This window comes from Xenopus laevis, chromosome 2S (genome assembly GCF_017654675.1).
Source record: "Xenopus laevis strain J_2021 chromosome 2S, Xenopus_laevis_v10.1, whole genome shotgun sequence".
NCBI lineage: Eukaryota > Metazoa > Chordata > Amphibia > Anura > Pipidae > Xenopus > Xenopus laevis.
In genome coordinates this window covers 106,988,513-107,009,107 of record NC_054374.1, presented here as the reverse complement: position 1 = coordinate 107,009,107, position 20,595 = coordinate 106,988,513, and the positions used below count along the sequence as shown (strand labels likewise).

At 36.5% G+C, this 20,595-nt stretch overlaps 1 protein-coding gene across 5 annotated transcripts in view; it reads left to right on the top strand.

Annotated features, from left to right (window-relative positions):
• The window catches only part of LOC108709736 (phospholipid-transporting ATPase IH), a 105,876-nt gene that overhangs the window by 34,691 nt on the left and 50,590 nt on the right, over window positions 1-20,595 (top strand). For all 5 annotated transcript variants that reach the window (XM_041584247.1, XM_018249839.2, XM_041584249.1 and 2 more), the window contains exons 2-7: window positions 747-869; window positions 10,883-10,972; window positions 13,097-13,177; window positions 13,258-13,365; window positions 18,602-18,730; window positions 20,071-20,174. In XM_041584247.1, the coding sequence (XP_041440181.1) occupies window positions 747-869; window positions 10,883-10,972; window positions 13,097-13,177; window positions 13,258-13,365; window positions 18,602-18,730; window positions 20,071-20,174 (635 nt within the window). The remainder of the gene's footprint in view (window positions 1-746; window positions 870-10,882; window positions 10,973-13,096; window positions 13,178-13,257; window positions 13,366-18,601; window positions 18,731-20,070; window positions 20,175-20,595) is intronic.

Here is a 20,595-nt window from a genome sequence, read left to right as displayed (position 1 = left end):
TTTCATTTATAATAAACCTGATATCTTTGTAAAAGCCAGTCCTTTGCAGGTTTCCTTATATTATATTCTGGTCAATTGGTAAATACTTAAATATGTTTTGCTAAGCAGATTTTATTGTAGTAGATGGTTTGCATTATTTTTAGTATGTGTACAGCTCCATTGTATTATTATGCATTACTACAGAGGAAGCAGACCCTGTGGATGCAGGGGGGGCAGGAGTTATAGGGGCCACATGAGGCATTAATAATGAGCATAATGAATATATATACTGGTAATACAGGACAATCTCTGATATGTTAGGGGCCCTAAAATGAATCTGCTGTAGGGCCCAGTAACATTTAGTTAAGTCACTGGTATTATGTATTTCCAGTTGAAAGGAAATATTTATGGTCTTACTTTAATACCATAATGGCAAAGCATCAGAAGGGCACTGCTTGTAAGATTACAAAGTGTAGAAAAGAAAAGTTTTGGGTATACAAGGACAGCCTGAAACTTCAAACCCCAGAAAATCAAACCTGGAGTGTATTCATTTTCAAATGATATCAATTAATAAATACATTTATAGTTTCCTCATGCATAAGCAAGCATTGCTATTGAATGGAATGTGTTATGATACAGACAAAATGGGGAAGTAATAATAATAATAATAATATTGGCATTCTGATTTTAATACTTATTGTTCAAAATGACTTTGATTTTCGTTAAAAGCCTGTATTTAATCTGAAATTTTTCTGTTCTTTTTTCAGTGTGCTGGAGAAGAGAACTGGGTAGACAATAGAACAATTTACATTGGCCACAAACAGCCCCCTCCTGGCACTGAAGCGTACATTCCTCAGAGGTATCCAGATAACAGGATAGTCTCCTCAAATGTAAGATTGTTTACTGTTCCACTAGTCACTTGTGTGGTTACCTCACGTGGTTACAATAATAATATACAAATCTAATGCAACTCTTTCTCCTTGCCAGTTCAGTTGTAGTTTTTTTTTGTTTTGTTTTTTTAATTTGCTGCATGAGAGCAGCAGTGAATATATCGACAAGGTCAGTATTTGTCAGTATTGCAAAGTTTATGGGTACAAGCCAAGAAGAATGGTTAAGCTATTTTCAGTCACGCTGTTTTAACTTTGTTCATTTGGAGGTCACAAGAGGGAATGTTCTGAAAGCTTGCTATGATTATCATCTTAGTTAGCCAATAAAGGTACAGGTGTGGGATCTATTATCCGAAAACATGTTAACCAGAAAGCTCCAAACTAGGAGAAGGCTGTCTCCCATAGACTTCCTTTTATCTAAATAATCCAAATTTTTTAAAAGTTATTTCCTTTTTCTGTGTGATAATAAAACATTGCATTGTACGAGACCTAAACTAAAAAATGATTGATCCTTATTGGAAGCAAAACCAGCCTATTGGGTGTATTTAATGGGTGTATTTAGGGGCAGATTTACTTCGGGTCGAATATCAAGGGTTAATCAACCCTCGATATTCAACTGCCGAATTGAAATCCTTCGACTTTGAATATCGAAGTCAAAGGACTTAGCACTATTCCTACGATCGAACGATCAAATTAATAATCGTTCGATCGAATGATTAAATCCTTCGAACCGAACGATTCGAAGGATTTTAATCCATCGATCAAACGATTTTCCTTCTATCAGAAAATTGTTAGGAAGCCTATGGGGACCTTCCCCATAGGCTAACATTGGCCTCGGTAGGTTTTGGGTGGCGAACTAGGGGGTCGAAGTTTTTTTTAAAGAGACAGTACTTCGACTATTGAATGGTCGAATAGTCGAACGATTTTTAGTTCGAATCATCCGATTCGAAGTCGTAGTCGAAGGTCGAAGTAGCCTAATTGATGGTCGAAGTAGCCATATTCGACCATTCGAAATTCAAAGTATTTTTTCTTCTAATCCTTCACTGGAGCTAATTAAATGGGCCCCTTAATGTTTACATGATTTTCTAGTAGACTTAAGGTATGGAGATTTAAATTACAGAAATTATGTTATCTAGAAAACCCCAGGTCCCGAGTATTCTAGATAACAGGTCCATATCTACAATACAACTGTTAATATAATATAGGGATTTTTATTCCAAGACAATTTGTAATTGGGTTTTATTTTTGTGGTTATTAAGTTATTTAGGTTTTATTCAGCAGCTCTCCAGTTTGCAGTTTCAGCAATACGGTTGCTAGGGACAAAACTGAATAAAAATATGTAGCTTTAAGAGCATTTGTTTTAAGATGAGGTCAGTGACCCTCATTTGAAAGAGTCAGAAGAAGAAAGCAAATAATTAAAAAAAAATGATAAAAAATAAATAATGAAGACCAATTTAAATATTGCTTAGAACTGGCCATTCTATTTAACTTCACGTGTTTTAATACTGCAAGTCATTTTGTGGTCTTCTTTTGCTGTGTTATTGTAGTGCTGTTGGGAGCCGATTCTTGACTGTTCCTTAGTTAAATCCAGGCTTCACATACTTCTTCCTCAAAAGAGAATAAAGTGTATTTATTGATAAGACTGCATCTCTGAAGTTTTCAACTGCATCTGGTTCTTACTCTTTTTTGCCTTAAGATAGAGTATAACTCAAAAATGTAGTTTTGTTTACAGTATCCAAAGTCCTTTTAGTATTAACTAGGACTGGTTATGTTTTTAAGTAATTTTTTTATTCCATACCTCCCACCTGTCCCATTTTTCGCAGGACAGTCCCAATTTTGACAGCTCAGCCTGCCGTCCCTGATTGTTACTAAAATATCCCGAGTTACTCTCTGATCTCCTGCACTGAACAGCCACAAAAACAAACTTTCTAAAGCTTAATTGGCTTTTGGCAGAATGGCAGGTGTACTTAGATAGATTTGTTACAATTTAAGATAAGGAAAGATTGTAACTATTTAAAATAAGCAGGTCTCTTGGGGAAACTCTGAAAATGTTGTTGTATGGGGCCCTGTGATTTCTAATGGCAGCCTTGATGCCAGCCCTTATGTATGGAGTAACTTACATGAATGGCATCTCCCTATTATTGTGCCCACAACGGGTGATTTTGTTTGGAACCCTGAAGTGTTGATTTTCCACTTTGTGGCCAAAGCGACTGGTTCATGCCAGTTACTAAACAAATGACGTGGAATTGGGTGGTAATGCATTTTCACTGCACTCTAAGAGGGAAATGTAATATATGGTCTTAAGTTTGCTACTTTCCTATTAACCCATAGCAACCATGTGTCCTCAGTTAAAGGGTGAACACTGCATTGTACCTGTAGGGCTACAGATAATTCAGCACATTTCTGGATATGTTTCAAATACAACTATGTAGCAATCAAAAAATTGCATAAACCTCTGAATGTGCTTAAAATAAAAAATGAATGTAAATAGTAAAAGTGAAGCACCCTGAGTACATCTACATCTATTTGGGTTTAGATCCCCTTTATGATCAGCCAGCCATCAAAAACTGAATTGGGATATTCATTGCTATATGGCCGAAATTGCCTCTAGTGCTCAGTTCAGTAATTAATGCAATCAAATAAAATTAAATGCTTTTTTTCCTTCATTTCTTATCCAGAGCTAATTAAAATGAGACAGAATTTGCTCTTAGCTAATTGCAGGGCTGCTATTAAGTACTACAGCCATGCATAGGTAATCAGAAAATCACTGTGTTCTGAGGTTTGTTTTCTTTTTTTCTTGTGACTGTGGCATAAGCTTGATCTATTCAATTACATAATTTCCCCAAGAAACATTTATTGCTTTGAAGCTATGCAAAAAAAAAAAAGGCCAAACCTTGAAAGCTAATGATCTTATGTTCCTTTTTTACCAGAACGGAGGCCTAATAATTCAACCTGAGCTTTATTTAGCAGCCATTAATAAATTACATAACAGCTACTGTTTCAGCGATTGGTTTCGCTGACGATTGCGACGACCAAATGGAAAAAGAAAGAGCAATCACTACTCACAATTTCATTAGTGTGCCAAAGAGCAGTGGAGAGCAGAAATATTCAGCATTATGTTTGCAGTGTATTAATTAAAATAACATAAAGATAATAAAGGGAATTTTATTTATAATGTTTTCTGTAATTAAGAAATACATAAAAAGGGGGGGGGTTATGGAGCACTGCAAGGCAAAGTAAAATATGCACTGGAAGTGACCAAATTAGCTACGAACATGCAAAAGAAAGGGCTTACCAATTTTATGATAACTTAAAACCTCGCCTGGTTCTACCTGGCAAATTATTGATGTTGAAACTATATCCTCAACATTACTATGTCAGTGACATCATATCCTGTATTCAAAAAAGTCATAAAAAAAGAAAAATTGCTCGAGTTTTTTTCACATTTTATTGTGGTATTATGTTTAAAAGTTGTAACTGTTAAATATATGTTATTTACACTTTTTTAACTATTTGAAGCTCATGCTACATTTGTTAAGGGTAGACTAATTTTTAGGAGAATAGAGGATATTTTGCTTCCTTGGACATTTTAAATATGTCCATCACTAATAAAGACATATATATGACCTGTATGTAGCTGCCATATTTAAATTGACATAAGTGTAAGTATGTTAACATAGTTTTGCTAGGAAGAAAGTAACGCTAAGAGACTTTCGCACTGATGAATTTTCGGTAGCGAAAATACATCAGCATTCATTTGGCGAGATGAATTTTAGCATTATGATGAAGGGAATTAAGGAATTAACATTGAGGGGACCATTCATTAAGTTCGAGTGAAGGAATAGAAGAAAAAATACTTCGAATTTCGAAGTGTTTTTTTGGCTACTTCGACCATCGAATGGGCTACTTCAACCTTCGACTACGCCTTTGACTTCGAATCGAACGATTCGAACTAAAAATCATTCGACCATTCGATAGTCGAAGTACTGTCTCTTTAATAAAACTTCGACCCCCTAGTTCGCCACCTAAAAGCTACCGAAGTCAATGTTAGCCTATGGGGAAGGTCCCCATAGGCTTGGCTATCTTTTTTTGGTCGAAGGATAATCCTTCGATCAATGGATTAAAGTCCATCGTTCGATTCGAAGGATTTAATCGTTCGTTCGAACGATTATTCTTTTGATCGTTCGATTGAACAAATTGCACAAAATCCTTCGACTTCGATATTCGAAGTCGAAGGATTTTAATTTGCCAGTCGAATATCGAGGGTTAATTAACCCTCGATATTCGACCCTTAATACATCTGCCCCTTATTGTGTTAACTGTTAACTTTGGAACACAATTATAGTGAGAATAAAGGTACATATAAATCAGGATAACCCTAAATTATGTCATTCAATTCTTGTGTGTTAAATGTCCCCAAATTAGTAGCATTTACTTGCTTGAGGGGAATTATCCACCAAAGTACAGCATTTACTTCTGAATTCATTTCTATTTTCGGTTCATTTATCTGAATATTTCCATAATTATTTTTTCTATACTGACATGCACTATGGGGGCAAAAGTGCTGACTTATGAGTAGAACACCATACTACTATATTACCGTTCTGCTATGTGATACATAAAGAACTGTACTCTGAAAATTATATTACTGCTACTTTGGTTAAAATTAGATTATAACAACCCAGTTGTTGTGTTGTGGAAAACACCAATTTTTTGGATGATAAAAAAACTTTTTTTCATGATTTATTAAACTCCAATAGTGTTAAAAGTCCAAATAAAAAAGTACTCCATCTCAGAACTGCCGAGTTCATGTAGAAGTCAATGGCAAATGTCCTGTTGTCATTTTGAAGATATCCTAATCTATACTGGGTTTTCAGGCGTCAATTCTGAAAAAACACATACGATTCGGATTATTTTATGTTTTTATCGAGTTTAACAATACAAGACATTTTCATGTAAGTTTATTGAAAAATACAGGGAAATAGTCAGTGCAGAAGTGGTCGGAGTGGTCTTCAGAAAATAATGAGAACATTTCAGATTTTGATAAATAACCTCCTTGTCTTTTAAATACACCATGGCTGTCCCAAGGACCTATGATGAATACAGTGTGTAGCATTTGTTTGCTTTTATGTTGTATAATTTTTGTAATTAAGTTTTAGTTTTTGATTTCTTGGTTTTCTGCTGTTCAATCTGATGCTTCATAGTCGTGATTTATAGATTTATAACTGGATAGCTAAAGAATCACTCTTCTCCCCATTATGACTGTAATATATATTTAGGGTGGAATGTGTGAGCCTTGCTTTCTTTCTATTTTTAATTAATCAATCTACATATGTTATACCTCTGGCTAATGTTACACATGGTGATTAAATGCTGAGTAATGTTAATTTTAACTAAAATAGCATAAATTAGGGTCAGTAGATATGCTGACAGGTTTGTCCCTAAGAAATTATATCTTAGCTACCGTGCAGGGCTATTTTGCACCAGTTAGTCTGACAAATTCCAGCTAACACATCCCTAGTGCATATCTGCTTGACTATATCTGTAGTTTATTTTATTTGTTTAGATTTTTTTATGGGGGAACTGTGTTGTGAAAATCTATTTTTTAATGTTAAAATAATAATTCATTAAGCATACGAGATGCTCAGAGGCACTGCATTAGAGCTGAAATTCAGATTTTTAAAGTGGAACTGTCACCCAGACACAAAAATTTGTATAATATAAAAGTTCTTTTCAAATCAAACATGAAATCCAATTTCTATTTTTTATTAAAGCATTCATAGCTGTTGTAAACTCATTTAAAACCCCTCCTATATGCCTTAGGCACTGCACTCCCCACATTCCCCAGTTCTCTTTACCATTTAATTGTGAAGCCAGTGCATGAGAATGGACACCTGGTCCCCCATTCTAGTGCACAAACAAGATTCTGAGATGATGCAAGGTTTGCTTTAATAACAGTGTCCACAAAATGGCGGCTTCCTGCTTGCTATAATTATGAGTTCCCAGACTGAAGGAAACACGATTCAAATAATTTATACAGTTTAATTAAAGTTTATTTTGCTTGACTAATGTGATAAAATAGGATTTTGAATCTTTTTTTGTGTGACTGGTCCCCTTTAAATCAAACATTCGACTCTTCTAGTGCAGAGAGCACAAATGTTCTCCCTGCACTAGTGTTGCTGCCCCCCCCCCTCAACTCACTCCAGCACTTGGAAAGGTAATCGTATCTGAAAGGACACCTCAGCCGAAAAACCCCAGAAACGCCCCTGGAGATGCTGTCAAAATTGCTCTCTCATACTGCCAAGACCAGTGTATGCTTACATTTAATCTGGGCAGATTACAAAGGCTGATTTCCTGAGCGGCTCAGTACTGTGAGATCATGTTGATGGCATAATCTGTTTTCCTGTTGCCCTGCAATTCTCGAATAATGATTGTCAATGAGACATATGGCAACTTAGAATAAATCAGATTCAAACAGTTAATTTAAGGAAGGGATTTTGTTTTAGCCAGAAACTAGTTTTAATATGATTCTTCAAATACATTCCCTGGACGCACATGACAGTAGCACAATTTTGCATTCTTTTTTAAACATAGCCACCCCAGAATTATTTCCTCATTACTGAAAAGTTTCTCCTTTTACTTCTGTCTAACACTACCCACTTTTTTCACACTTGCCGCAAGTAGCAATGAGCTAAGCACTGCTTATTTCCTTTACTTACAACTTTATGAGCTTACTATTTGTTTCCTTAAACTGACTACTTTATGCACTGTATAATTTATCCAATAAAGTACCATGAAACTAAAAAGTATGACTTTGGGTCTGTGTGTGGGGCCACCAAACAAGACTTTTAAATAATCCAGAGTTATTTTGCTCAAAATATAGGACCTGGTAGCTTGGTTACAAACATTTTCACTTGTATTTAATCTTTGGCTAATATAATAAATGAACAGTATATGCACATAATAATTGGATATCTTGAAAATGTGCATACCTTCTATCTCTTAAGTTATTTCTACTTTTCAGATGAGCTGTCATAATGATTTTTGCCCATGTAACCGTGAGCTGGTAAAACAATCCATTAATTGATGGTTTTATACAAGAAACCTGGGCATAAATACATACATATCACAGACATAACAATAAGAGCAGGAAGTTCCAAGGTTGGTCGACAGTAATGCACAAATTTAGTGTACCTATTCATAAAATGTTGTGGGAAAAATTAAGATTTTTACACGGATGGCCAGCTTTATGGAAAAAACATCTGAAAAATGTGTATCATACCCTAATTAAATTAACAAGGGGTATGTATACATCTTTAATTACTTAGCAAACTTAGTTTAATTTTAAGGAGGCCATTTCTTTATCATACCTCTTTTCATCTAGTATTGTATCAATGGAGTGCATGAAAGTTGATATATTAAAAGGAAATAAATTCTCAACCTGGAAATTACCAATAAGTTTGACATCTGTAATATGTAAGCTATGTGAAAGTTTATCAAGGGAACATATTCAATTACTACCAGTAATAGCAGCATGGTTTAAAAAAGTCAAAGAGATGTAATTGCCTTTTATGATTAGGTTAGTAGAAACTTTGACAGTGGCAATACAGTAAAGTCTATTTGGATTTTTCTAAAACTTTTGTGGCAGTGCCCCATAATATTTTACTTTCTAAGCTAAGGTCTTTAAGTAGAATTGATGGTGAGTGCTTAGCTCTTTCAGATAGTATTCATCAACCTCTTCAGTCAGGCTTCACATTGGGGCCAAGAATAAAGGATGGGGAGCATAAAGGCTAGTGTACTTGCAATCTAGTAGATTATGTAAAATGTACCCAGAATATTGTGGTTCATGTGTGTCCTTTATCAAGCGTATCAGTCAATCAACTGTCTAGTTTAGACATACTGTAAATCATCCCCATTTGGTGCCATGAGATTGGTTAAACTAATTGGTTCATTTGGGATTTAACACTGGTTTATAATACCAATGGACAGATGGTGTAACCAATTATATGGCATCAATTGGTCATTGTTTATCTATATTTGCTACCTTCTAGATGTTGTTGACGATCTACCACTGGTATAAAATCTCCAGCACATTCAGTAGTTGCCTGTCTACTGTCCCCTTCTTAAAGCTATCTAATGTATCAGCCTGTACAACTGATTCAGGGAGAGAATTCCACATCTTCACAGCTGTCACTGTAAAAAAAAAACCCTTCGGAATATTTAGGCGGAACCTCTTTTCTTCTAATCATAATGGGTGACCTCGTGTCAGCTGGAAAGACCTACTGGTAAATAAAGCAATAGAGAGATTATTATATGATCCCCCTTATATATTTGTACATAGTTTTCATATCACCCCTTAAACGTCTCTTCTCCAACGTGAACATCCCCAATTTGGCCAGTCTTTCTTCATAGCTAAGCTTTTCCATGCCTTTTAACAGCTTAGTCGCCCTTCTCTGGACCTTCTCTCATACAATAATGTCCTGTTTGAGAGATGAAGACCAAAACTGTACCGTATATTCTAGATGGGGCCTTACCAGTGCTCTATAAAGTGGAAGAATGACCACTTCCTGCTGTGAATCAATGCCCCTTTTAATACAGCTTATTTGCCCTTGATGCTGCCGACGGGCATTGCTTGCTACAGCCAAGTTTATCATCTACAAGAACTCCAAGGTCCTTTTCCATAATGGATTTGCCTAGTGCAATCCCATTAAGGGTATAAGTGGCTTGGATATTTTTACATCCCAGGTGCATGACTTTACATTTATCAACATTGAATCTCATTTGCCACTTAGCTGCCCAGATTGCCAGTTTGTCAAGATCCTTTTGCAAAGATGCCACATCCTGGATGGAATTAACTGGGCTGGATAGTTTTGGGTCATCTGCAAACACTGATACATTACTTACTATACCCTCCCCATAGTCATTAATAAACAAGTTAAATAAAAGTGGACCCAATACAGAGCCCTGAGGGACCCCACTAGGAACCTTACTCCAAGTAGAGAATGTACCATTAACAACCATTAATCTGTACCCGATCCTGTAGCCAGTTTCCTATCCATGTGCAAACTACTTCATGAAGCCCAACAGACCTTAGTTTAGAAAGCAGTCGTTTGTGGGGCATGGTATCAAACACTTTGGCAAAATCCAAATAGATCACATCACAGTATGTTACAGCTGTGTTTTTTCAATTGTTTGCTGAAGTCAAAGAGGGAGTGGAAATGTTTCATAGATATTTTGTCCTCTACAGGTTTGAATAAAGTATAAAATAATTTGAAATTAGAACCTTTTAGTATGTCCCACTGATAAGAACCAACTTTTAAATGCAGATAAATAATGTACTCTGTGCCAAATAGGTTTGCCACCTGGCCGGTATTTTACCGGCCTAGCCGGTAAAACACCTGCCAAGGCCGGAGCCGGTATTACAAATTTACTGGCAATGTAGCTACCGGTAAATTTGTAATACCCTTCAAAAAGACCCCTCGGCCTGCCCCCAATCCCCTGTAAAACTTAACTGAAATCCGTCGTGAAATCCCTGTGCTGTGGCCCCGCCCCCTTTTGTGTCATAGCCCCTCCCTTTTGATTAGGAAAAGGTGGCAACCCTAGTGCCAAATAACATGATGGTTTGTTGTACTAAACATTGATAAAGTGAATTATTTTTCCCATTAACAACGATATATACAGTATATCCAGGAGTCTTATCCTGAGAATGAATGTGTCACTATTTGGAATCAGTTTCCAACTTTATTACTGCTCTGATGGCATTTATTTATTAGATTTTGTATTAATGGCAGTGACACAGTGGAAAGCCTTCCTTAGGCTGTGCATATTTATACAATAACTTATTTCTGTTATTTAATAATGCATAATTCCCGCTTTGTGTATAATTTTCTTTTGCAATTATTTCCACTGTTTATATTTTTGTAATAGCATAAAACATTCTGGTGCTTAATGACAAAATATGCTTTGATTTATGAGATGTTTATTTATTAATGAGGTTTTTTTTTTACTTTTTACAGTATACTTTCTGGAACTTTGTACCGAAGAACTTGTTTGAACAATTCAGAAGAATAGCAAATTTCTATTTCCTTATAATTTTCCTTGTACAGGTATGAAATTATGTTTTGTATGTTTTTTAGAAAGGCAGCTGTAACTTTACAAGGTGCAAAGAAAAGCAAAAGAATAAATACATTGAGTTCAGTGTTTGCAAATTCAACTCTCCATAGCAGGGCAAATAAAATGAGCCAGAAAAGACAACAAAGATAAACCAACTTCATAATATATCGGAAATGCATCATTTGATCCATTTTTTAAACCATTTTGATTCTACTTTGCATTACTTTAGTTCTTTATGAACAGGAGTGGTTACATACTGCTCTGTTTGCTTGCCGGAGCTATGACTGGAGCTCTCAACGCATTAGACCTGATATTGTTTCTAATTAGATTCAAAAATCCATTTCCTGTCATCATGATTGTTACATTACCAAACAAAATCAAAGCATTACATGAAGTATCTGTTTGCTAATGAAAGAACCAGTATTTTTTACCAGTGGTGACACTAGCTCTTAAAATAAAATTGGCATTTCTATGAGAAACTTTTTTTACTGCTTCTCTATTGTTTCTAGATTTACAGTTAGAGCTACAATTAAATTATTATGATTCGAGCAGCGTGTTCAGGGGAAACGATGAGGAAAAAAAAAAAGAGTTCTTTACCCCACTCGGTTTTTCAGCCATCGATTACTTTTTATTTTTTGTACAGGTAGGGAACCTTTTATCCAGAATGCTTGGAATCTGGGGTTTTCCAGATAACGGATCTTTCTGTAATTTGGATCTTTGTACCTTAAGTCTACTTCATGTAAACATTAAATGAACCTAATAGGCTGTCCAATAAGGATTAATTATATCTTAGTTTTGATCAAGTACGAGCACCTGTTTTGTATAAAATGGAGCCTTTGGGACATGGCCTTTTCGTATTTCGGAGCTTTCCTTTGAATTTCCTTGGAGAAAAATATTTTGCCTGATTGTTTCCCCAAAAATGCTGGCCATTATAATAAATCAGTCCCTTAGCATTACAGTTGTTTATATGGTAAATATGTATCTACTGTATGTCTCAGATAGTGACACTAAGAACTTGTTATCCCATTTGAAAAAGTTATTCGATACATTATTATCTTTCCTTCTTTAAAATGTTAAAGATTTAAATGTTTGCAGTTCCTTTTAATATTAGTTCTTATCATGTCTGCTTGTGGCCAAGACCTTCAGCTCACTGTTCCTGTAAATAAGTGCTTATGTATACTTTACTCTATATGCACTGGCTTCACACTGGCCAATTAAATGTATGTGTTTTAGGTAAAAGCCCAAGATGTGGCTAACTTTTAATCCAGTGCTACATACTTTACCTTTCCAGTGAGCTGGGACATAGTGTAAAATGTTTAAATATAGATAAGCTTTATTATTTATCAAATGGTTGCACAACTTGCTGAACATACAGTATGTACAAGCTATAAAGACTTACTGAGCCACCTTAAAGGGCTGAATAACTATGCTTGACATCACTGTAGCTTATAGTTTATACTGAGTTAGTAACGGTTTGTGCAGTTTGCAATCTCTGTAAGTCAAGATATGTCATGAATCGACAATACTGTATATTATATATAATCATACCAACCTGTTACAAGGGTTATAGTTAATAGGGTTATAGTAAATCTGAAAGGAAGGTCAAGCTAACAGTTCAGTGTTCTTCTGAAATGATAACTTTACAACAAATTAAATGTAGCAATGCAGTAAAAGAGTGGCGAGAGATACTAGGAATTAATGCTAGTGCAACAAAATTTTAAAGGCTTTTCTCAGTAAAACATGGATTTATTTTTTATCACTGTATGCTATTAAGTACTTTTCAATCTACTATGCCAATTTTTTTTTACAGTTTGTACCAATTGCCTTTTTAACCCAATCAAGTCAAATGATGATCTGCTGAATACAACCTCAAAATGAGGTTCAGTGGGCTGCAGTTTCTTTCCAGAGCCCCAGTCTGTTTATCTTCTTGGCTAAACCATAATGCAGGATATGTCAATACTGCACTGTCGTTGTAGAACATGGGCAAGGATATTTATTAGCCATTGATGTTTTATATCGGCATTGCAATATTTGAGACTTGAGCATGTGTGAGATGTTTAACCATTTCACTGAACATTTTCATCAATTAACAACATAAATGTGTCTTTTTCTTCCAGCTTATCATTGATACACCAACTAGTCCAGTAACCAGTGGTTTGCCACTTTTTTTTGTGATCACTGTGACAGCGATTAAACAGGTAATGGGCCACTTTGCTTTAGAAGTGGAGTTCTCTTACTGATTTATCTTATTGATCTGCTTTCTATCATCCCATGACAGGGCTATGAAGATTGGCTGAGGCATAAAGCTGACAATGCAATGAACCAGTACTCAGTCCATGTTATTCAGCATGGGAAACTGGTCAGGACACAAAGCAAGAAATTAAGGGTGAGTACCCAAATAAATGCACTATACAGCCATGCAGAAGAATTCTTTTGTTGCTATTAGATGTAATTTAATCCCTACAGCCTAGCCTAATAACCTCACTAATGTGTGACCGTTTATGTGCAAATAACGTGAGCACTGTATTGTGGGCAGCTGAAATAGCTTTTTGGGTGTTGTCCTCCAAGCCCTATGTATTTACTCACAATCAAGGCTATTGCAATCAAGGTACGCGCTAATAGCCTTGATTGTGAAAAACAATGTGACACATAAGCAACCTACGTTGGTCCGACTACTGTACTGTGCGATACACACAATACAGTAATTCCTCTGCTGTGACCTCATACCTCAGGTAAGGAGACATGAATTTCCGATGCTCCCGTTTTTTTAATTTTGGCATTTCCTCCCACATAAATACATTGTTACATAGTTACATAGTTAAATTGGGTTGAAAAAAGACAAAGTCCATCAAGTTCAACCCCTCCAAATGAAAACCCAGCATCCATACATACACCCATCCCTACTTTTAATTAAATTCTATATACCCATACCTATACTAACTATAGAGCTTAGTATCAGAATAGCCTTTGATATTATGTCTGTCCAAAAAATCATCCATCCATTCTTAAAGGCATTAACTGAATCAGCCATCACAACATCACCCGGCAGTGCATTCCACAACCTCACTGTCCTGACTGTGAAGAACCCCCTACGTTGCTTCAAATGAAAGTTCTTTTCTTCTAGTCTAAAGGGGTGGCCTCTGGTACGGTGATCCACTTTATGGGTAAAAAGGTCCCCTGCCATTTGTCTATAATGTCCTCTAATGTACTTGTAAAGTGTAATCATGTCCCCTCACAAGCGCCTTTTTTCCAGAGAAAATAACCCCAACCTTGACAGTCTACCTTCATAATTTAAGTCTTCCGTCCCTCTTACCAATTTAGTTGCACGTCTCTGCACTCTCTCCAGCTCATTTATATCCCTCTTAAGGACTGGAGTCCAAAACTGTACTGCATACTCCAGATGAGGCCTTACCAGGGACCTATAAAGAGGCATAATTATGTTTTCATCCCTTGAGTTAATGCCCTTTTTTAATGCAAGACAGAACTTTATTTGCTTTAGTAGCCACAGAATGACACTGCCCAGAATTAGACAACGTGTTATCTACAAAGACCCCTAGATCCTTCTCATTTAAGGAAACTCCCAACACACTGCCCTTTAGTGTATAACTTGCATTTATAGTATTTTTGCCAAAGTGCATAACCTTGCATTTATCAACATTGAACCTCATTTTCCAGTTTGCTGCCCAGTTTTCCAATTTAGACAAATCACTCTGCAAAGTGGCAGCATCCTGCATGGAACCTATAGTTCTGTACAATTTAGTATCATCTGCAAAAATAGAAACAGTACTTTCAATGCCCACCTCCAGGTCATTAATAAACAAGTTGAAAAGCAAGGGACCTAGTACAGAGCCCTGCGGTACTCCACTAACAACACTGGTCCAATTAGAAAATGTTCCATTTACCACCACTCTTTGTAGTCTATCTTTTAGCCAGTTCTCTATCCAGGTACAAATACTATGTTCCAGGCCAACATTCCTTAAATTAACCAGTAACCTTTTGTGTGGCACTGTATCAAATGCTTTAGCAAAGTCTAAGTAAATCACATCCACTGCCATCCCAGAATCGAGGTCTCTACTTACATTCTCATAAAAAGAAATTAAGTTAGTCTGGCAAGATCTATTACGCATAAAACCATGCTGGCACAAACTCATAGTATTATGATTTGCTATGAAGTCCAGTATCTTATCCTTTATTAACCCTTCGAAAAGCTTTCCTACCACTGACGTCAGACTAACTGGCCTATAGTTTTGAGGCACCACATTAGCAATTCGCCAGTCTCTCGGCACTATGCCAGATCTCAATGAATCCTGAAAAATTAAGTGAAGAGGTTTGGCAATCACAGAGCTAAGCTCGCTAATTACCCTGGGATGAATACCATCTGGCCCTGGACCTTTGTTAATCTTAACATGTTCTAGTCTCTTTTGAATTTCTTCATGTGTGAACCATGCATCATTAGTTGTATTACTAGAATTGGGACTGTTAAGAAGGAAACCTTCACTTACTGGTTCCTCATTTGTGTAGACAGATGACAAATATGAGTTCAGAATCTGCGCTTTTATTTTGTTTTCATCAACCAGCTGACCCCCCTCTGATAGTAAGGGTCCCACCCCTTCCTGCTTCATTTTTTTACTATTAACATATTTAAAAAATAATTTGGGATTTTTTTTACTGCTAGCTGCAATATCCTTTTCTATAGCAATTTTAGCTTGCCTTATAGCTTCATTGCATGATTTATTGGCCTCCTTGTACCTTATAAATGTTTCGGCTGTACCAGCTAACTTGAAAGCCTTAAAAGCACGTCTTTTCTTACCCACCTCAACACCAACGCTTCTATTGAACCAAAAAGGTTTTGCAATGCAACGACGTTCCTTGCTTACAAGTGAAATAGACTGACAAGTATATTTATCAAGCAGCATTTTAAAGACTTCCCATTTTTGTTCTGTGTTTAACCCTGTGAAAAGCATTTCCCACTTAATATTTTGCAGAGATGCCCTTATACTGTCAAAGTTTGCACGTCTGAAATTTAGTGTTTTAGTTACTCCCTTATAGAATTGCTTCTGCAACAGAATCTCAAAGGAGACCATGTTATGATCACTATTCCCTAAATGCTCACCCACACAAATGTTAGAGATGAGTTCAGTATTGTTAGTTATTACAAGGTCCAAAAGAGAGTTATTCCTAGTAGGTTCTTGAACGAGCTGGAATAAAAAGTTGTCATTCAGCATATTTACAAACCTACTAGCTTTTTCTGTCTTAGCAACCCCATTACCCCAGTCAATGTCTGGATAATTGAAGTCACCCATAGCAACAACTTGACCCAGCTGTGAAGCTGCTTGTATCTGCAAGAGTAGCTGGGCTTCATACTCGACACTTATACGAGGTGGTTTATAGCATACACCAATGATAATTCTTTTTGTTACCTTTTGCCCAGTCAAAATCTCTACCCAGAGTGATTCTACACCCTCACCAGTGCCAGCTATTGTTATTTCTTTAGCGCATGGCTTTAATTCAGGCTTTACATACAAACACACTCCTCCACCCTTTTTAATCCCTCGGTCCCATCCTAGTTTAACACATTATGAATTTCTCTGGCACCAGCACTCACCTAGCGCTATTTTAAATACCACCTTTTTGGGCTCATTCAGCTATCCACCTTTATACACATTGCTGAAGACTACCCCCATGACGTCACACCCCAGTGTGGCGAAACTTTGGGTTCAAAAGGGATTGTTGTTTGTAGGGGTTTCACTTCCTGATGACGGCTCAAGTTTAGGAGCCAAAGCGTTGCAATAAACTAATATTTTTATATATATATATATATATATATATATATATATATATATATATATGCACCTAGAAATAGGTTAGAAATCTTGTACATTATGTTTTGGGCTTCTGTACCAACCCAAAGCAATCACAACCCTTTTAGTGGGGAAGATCTGTGCCTCCAAATATGTCCCAGTAGCTCCCCATCTTCCTTTCTGCTGATTCACTGCACATGATCTGTGCTGCTGTCACTTAATGAGCTTAGGGACCCACTCACAATATACAGTACACATAGAATATAAATATCACAGTATGAAGCTGAGCCCACTGAGCATGTGCGTGTCGCAGACATTTTCCAAGATGTTGACCACCTGTGCAAGTTTGAAGTCCTGGATCATTGCTGCTATTGAGAAGCTGAAACTTTAGGCTGATGCAATAAGGTCATTATATAAAATACCACATTTTAGCTATATTCATTTTTAGTGTTTAGTTCTCCTTTAACATGTGTGTTTTTGTTCTGTACATGTTTAGATTCCTAACAGGTGTTATGCATTAAAGGAGAAGGAAAGGTTAAAACTAAGTAAGCCTTATCAGAAAGGTCCACCTAAATATACCAGTAAACCCTCAAAGTAATGCTGCTCCGAGTCCCCTGTCAAAAGAAACACCACATTTCTTTCCTTCTATTGTGTACTCATGGGCTTCTGTATCAGACTTCCTGTTTTCAGCTTAAACCTCATTGCCCTGGGCAAGAGCATGCTCAGTTTGCTCCTCTTCCCCCTCCCCCTCCCTTCTCTACTGTAATCTGAGCCCAGAGCAGGGAGAGACTCAGGCAGGAAGTGATGTCACACCACATTAATACTGCAGCTCCTATCCTAAACAAACAGAGAGTTTCTAGAGCTTTTTACTCAGATATGGTAAAGCATTCTACAGAATAAATATAGCATTCTAGCTTGCACTATTGTGGCTAATCTATTGGCAATAAAATGCCTCTGTAGCTTTCCTTCTCCTTTAAATGCCTGCGAGCACATAAGCAGTTCCAAAGAAAGGCTGGATCATTGCATCTTGCCTTTAGCAGAATATCTGACATATATTTAAGTAACAGTAAGCCTGTAGTAGAGCGGCACCCAGGAACAGATAATTAATTAAAATAAATTTAAATAGTTATAAGCAAGTCATCAACACATCATGATCATAGCAACATACTACACATAGTAACATACTGTAATTAGTTAGGTTGAAGCCTCTCCAATTTGCCTCATGAGGACACAATTCCTTCCTGACTCCAAGATGGCAATCGGACCAGTCCCTGGATCAACTTAGATCATATTTAATTATATAATGTTTCGTAACATTGTTTAAGGGTCAGTATACATTACTTTTGTTCTCCCAATTTGCCTAAGGAAAAGACACATCTGTATGTACAGAATATTTCATTTCCATTTGCTTTATCCCTCCAAAGATTCTGTGACTGTATTAAAGGCTTAGCAAGCAGTTCTAGCTGTTACTGAACATCCATTAGTTTCCTGGTGTACAGGGTTTGTGTTGTATTCTTACACGAAGCCAAGCGGTGGCTTGGCCTTATAGTCAAAGGCATAGGCCACACTGTATTTGTGTGGGCAGTGGTCAGCCTAATGATGGTGTATATGGCACTTTTCATATCATGGACTGCATTCTGGATTTTCTTATACCATATACAGGTATCATGAGTCTGATCTAGCAGAGGCATTTCATTGTGGACATTTAAGGGTATACATTAAAGTACTGAAATCATGTCTTATAGCACAGGCATATTGCAAATTGCACAAACTGTTTGCACAATACCACCTGAAATAAATAATCTGTACGTTCTTCTGCAGGTTGGAGACATTGTAATGGTAAGAGAAGATGAGGCTTTTCCATGTGATTTGGTATTTTTATCATCAAGCAGGGAGGACGGGGCATGTTTTGTTACAACAGCTAGTTTGGATGGAGAATCTAGTCATAAAGTAAGTCTTTTTCTCTGCACATGTTTGCATTTTGTGCTCAAAATGCTTTGACTTCTAAGTTTTAATGCAAGACATACCAATGCCAACCTGTTACCTCCGTGCTGATTAGGTTTTCCATTTAAAAGGAAACACTATTTAACACCATTACTTCACAATGTTTTGTTTCTTTATGCTTTTTGTTTTTCAATACACTATAGTTCTGCCTAAAGATTAAGTAGTGCGCAGTGGTTACTGTGTTAGCAAGAGCAAGGTCATAGATAGAAAGCATGGCCACATTGAAACCGTCCTTTCTGCATACCAGCTAATTGTCATTCTAGTGCAGAGGATGGGGTTCACTCAGCTGGAATCCAGGGCCCCTTTTCCCTATCTCATGTACATAAATTAAGTAAGACTATTAGTAATACTCACAAATGATCAATTGTGAATTTATCCTCTGGTAGTAGCCTGGATGGTCATTTCTATCTGCACTTACATTCCAGCAGTTTTATGCAGTAACTGGCTTTGAGTAACTTAGTCCTGCACTTATTCACCATATTTAATGTTTTATACAGCATTCAGTTGCTTCACATTCTGTTCCTCTTCTTTTTAGTTTTATGGATACTAATTCTCTTCTGGCCCAAAACTTCTGTAGCTAGTCAGATTTTAATGGTCATTTATATTTATAGTGCGAAATGCATTGAGAGAATTTTGTTCTAGAAGTAAGTTTGCTCCAAATAATGTATGCAAAGTGTACTTTTAGAGGCATACTTTTTAAGAAGTGTAAAATAATTTCTGTTTAAATATTGACTTTAATGGTCCATTTCCGATCTGCACTGGAGTCAAATAATGGCAAAAGTACATGTTGGGATGGTATAAAAATACATATCTTTATAAATCAGCCTTTTCTATTGGATTATGTCAGCAGTATTGATACATGGTATTAATTTGTATAAGGACAACATTGTAGATTTATGAATACTAATCAATACACTATTTTTAGGAATAAAATATATTGTGTACCATTATAAATATGTCCCATATAATAGAAAAAAAACTCAATAAATTGTCAAAGCATATAAAACTAATGTACACTATCTCAGTGAAAGCCTGCTGTAGAAGCTGTCAAGTAGTACGATTATAGCATGAGACATGAGGTGACATGTTTTCCCTGGGGTGTGCATGTTTGAGCCGCCTTGTTGAGTCATCCATAGACATTTAAGTCAATGGCTCTAGGCAGTTACTCATTACTAGTTTCAGGCTGGACATTTAAGAATAGTCAGGTTACATTTTGCATCAAATGCCTTTCTGTGCTGTAAGTCACAGCTTTAATGAATCCTATCTGTTGGTTGTTTTTATTCCAGACCTATTTTGCCATTCAAGATACGAAATCATTTCACCACGAACAAGAAATGGACAGTCTGCATGCTACCATAGAATGTGAACAACCGCAGCCTGACCTGTACAAGTAAGAGCTAGCAATGTCTGTATTACAAAAAAGGGGAGTTTATTAGCCAAAATCTGCTGATAAAAAGATTAAATTGTGCAGTTGGCCTCAAGTCATCTAGACATGTAAACCAGGTTGGGGGAAATGTTTAACTGATCATCCTGCAAACTGGTTGAAAGTGAATGGATGCAGTGGCAGATGAGAAAGTGAAAACCGGAATCAGAATTGTAGAGCTTAGAATAGTCAGACAGGCAAGGGCCAGCTTGGAGAGGTCAAAATAAACAGCCAGGCAAGGGTCAGGATATAGAGTTCAGAATAGTCAGGCAAGGCAAGGGTCAATAACCAGAAGGTCAACAGGATACAAATAGAAATAGCACCAGGCACAAACTATATTGAACCTAATGAGTTCAGTACTGAGATCCCCTTAAATATTTTTGAATTT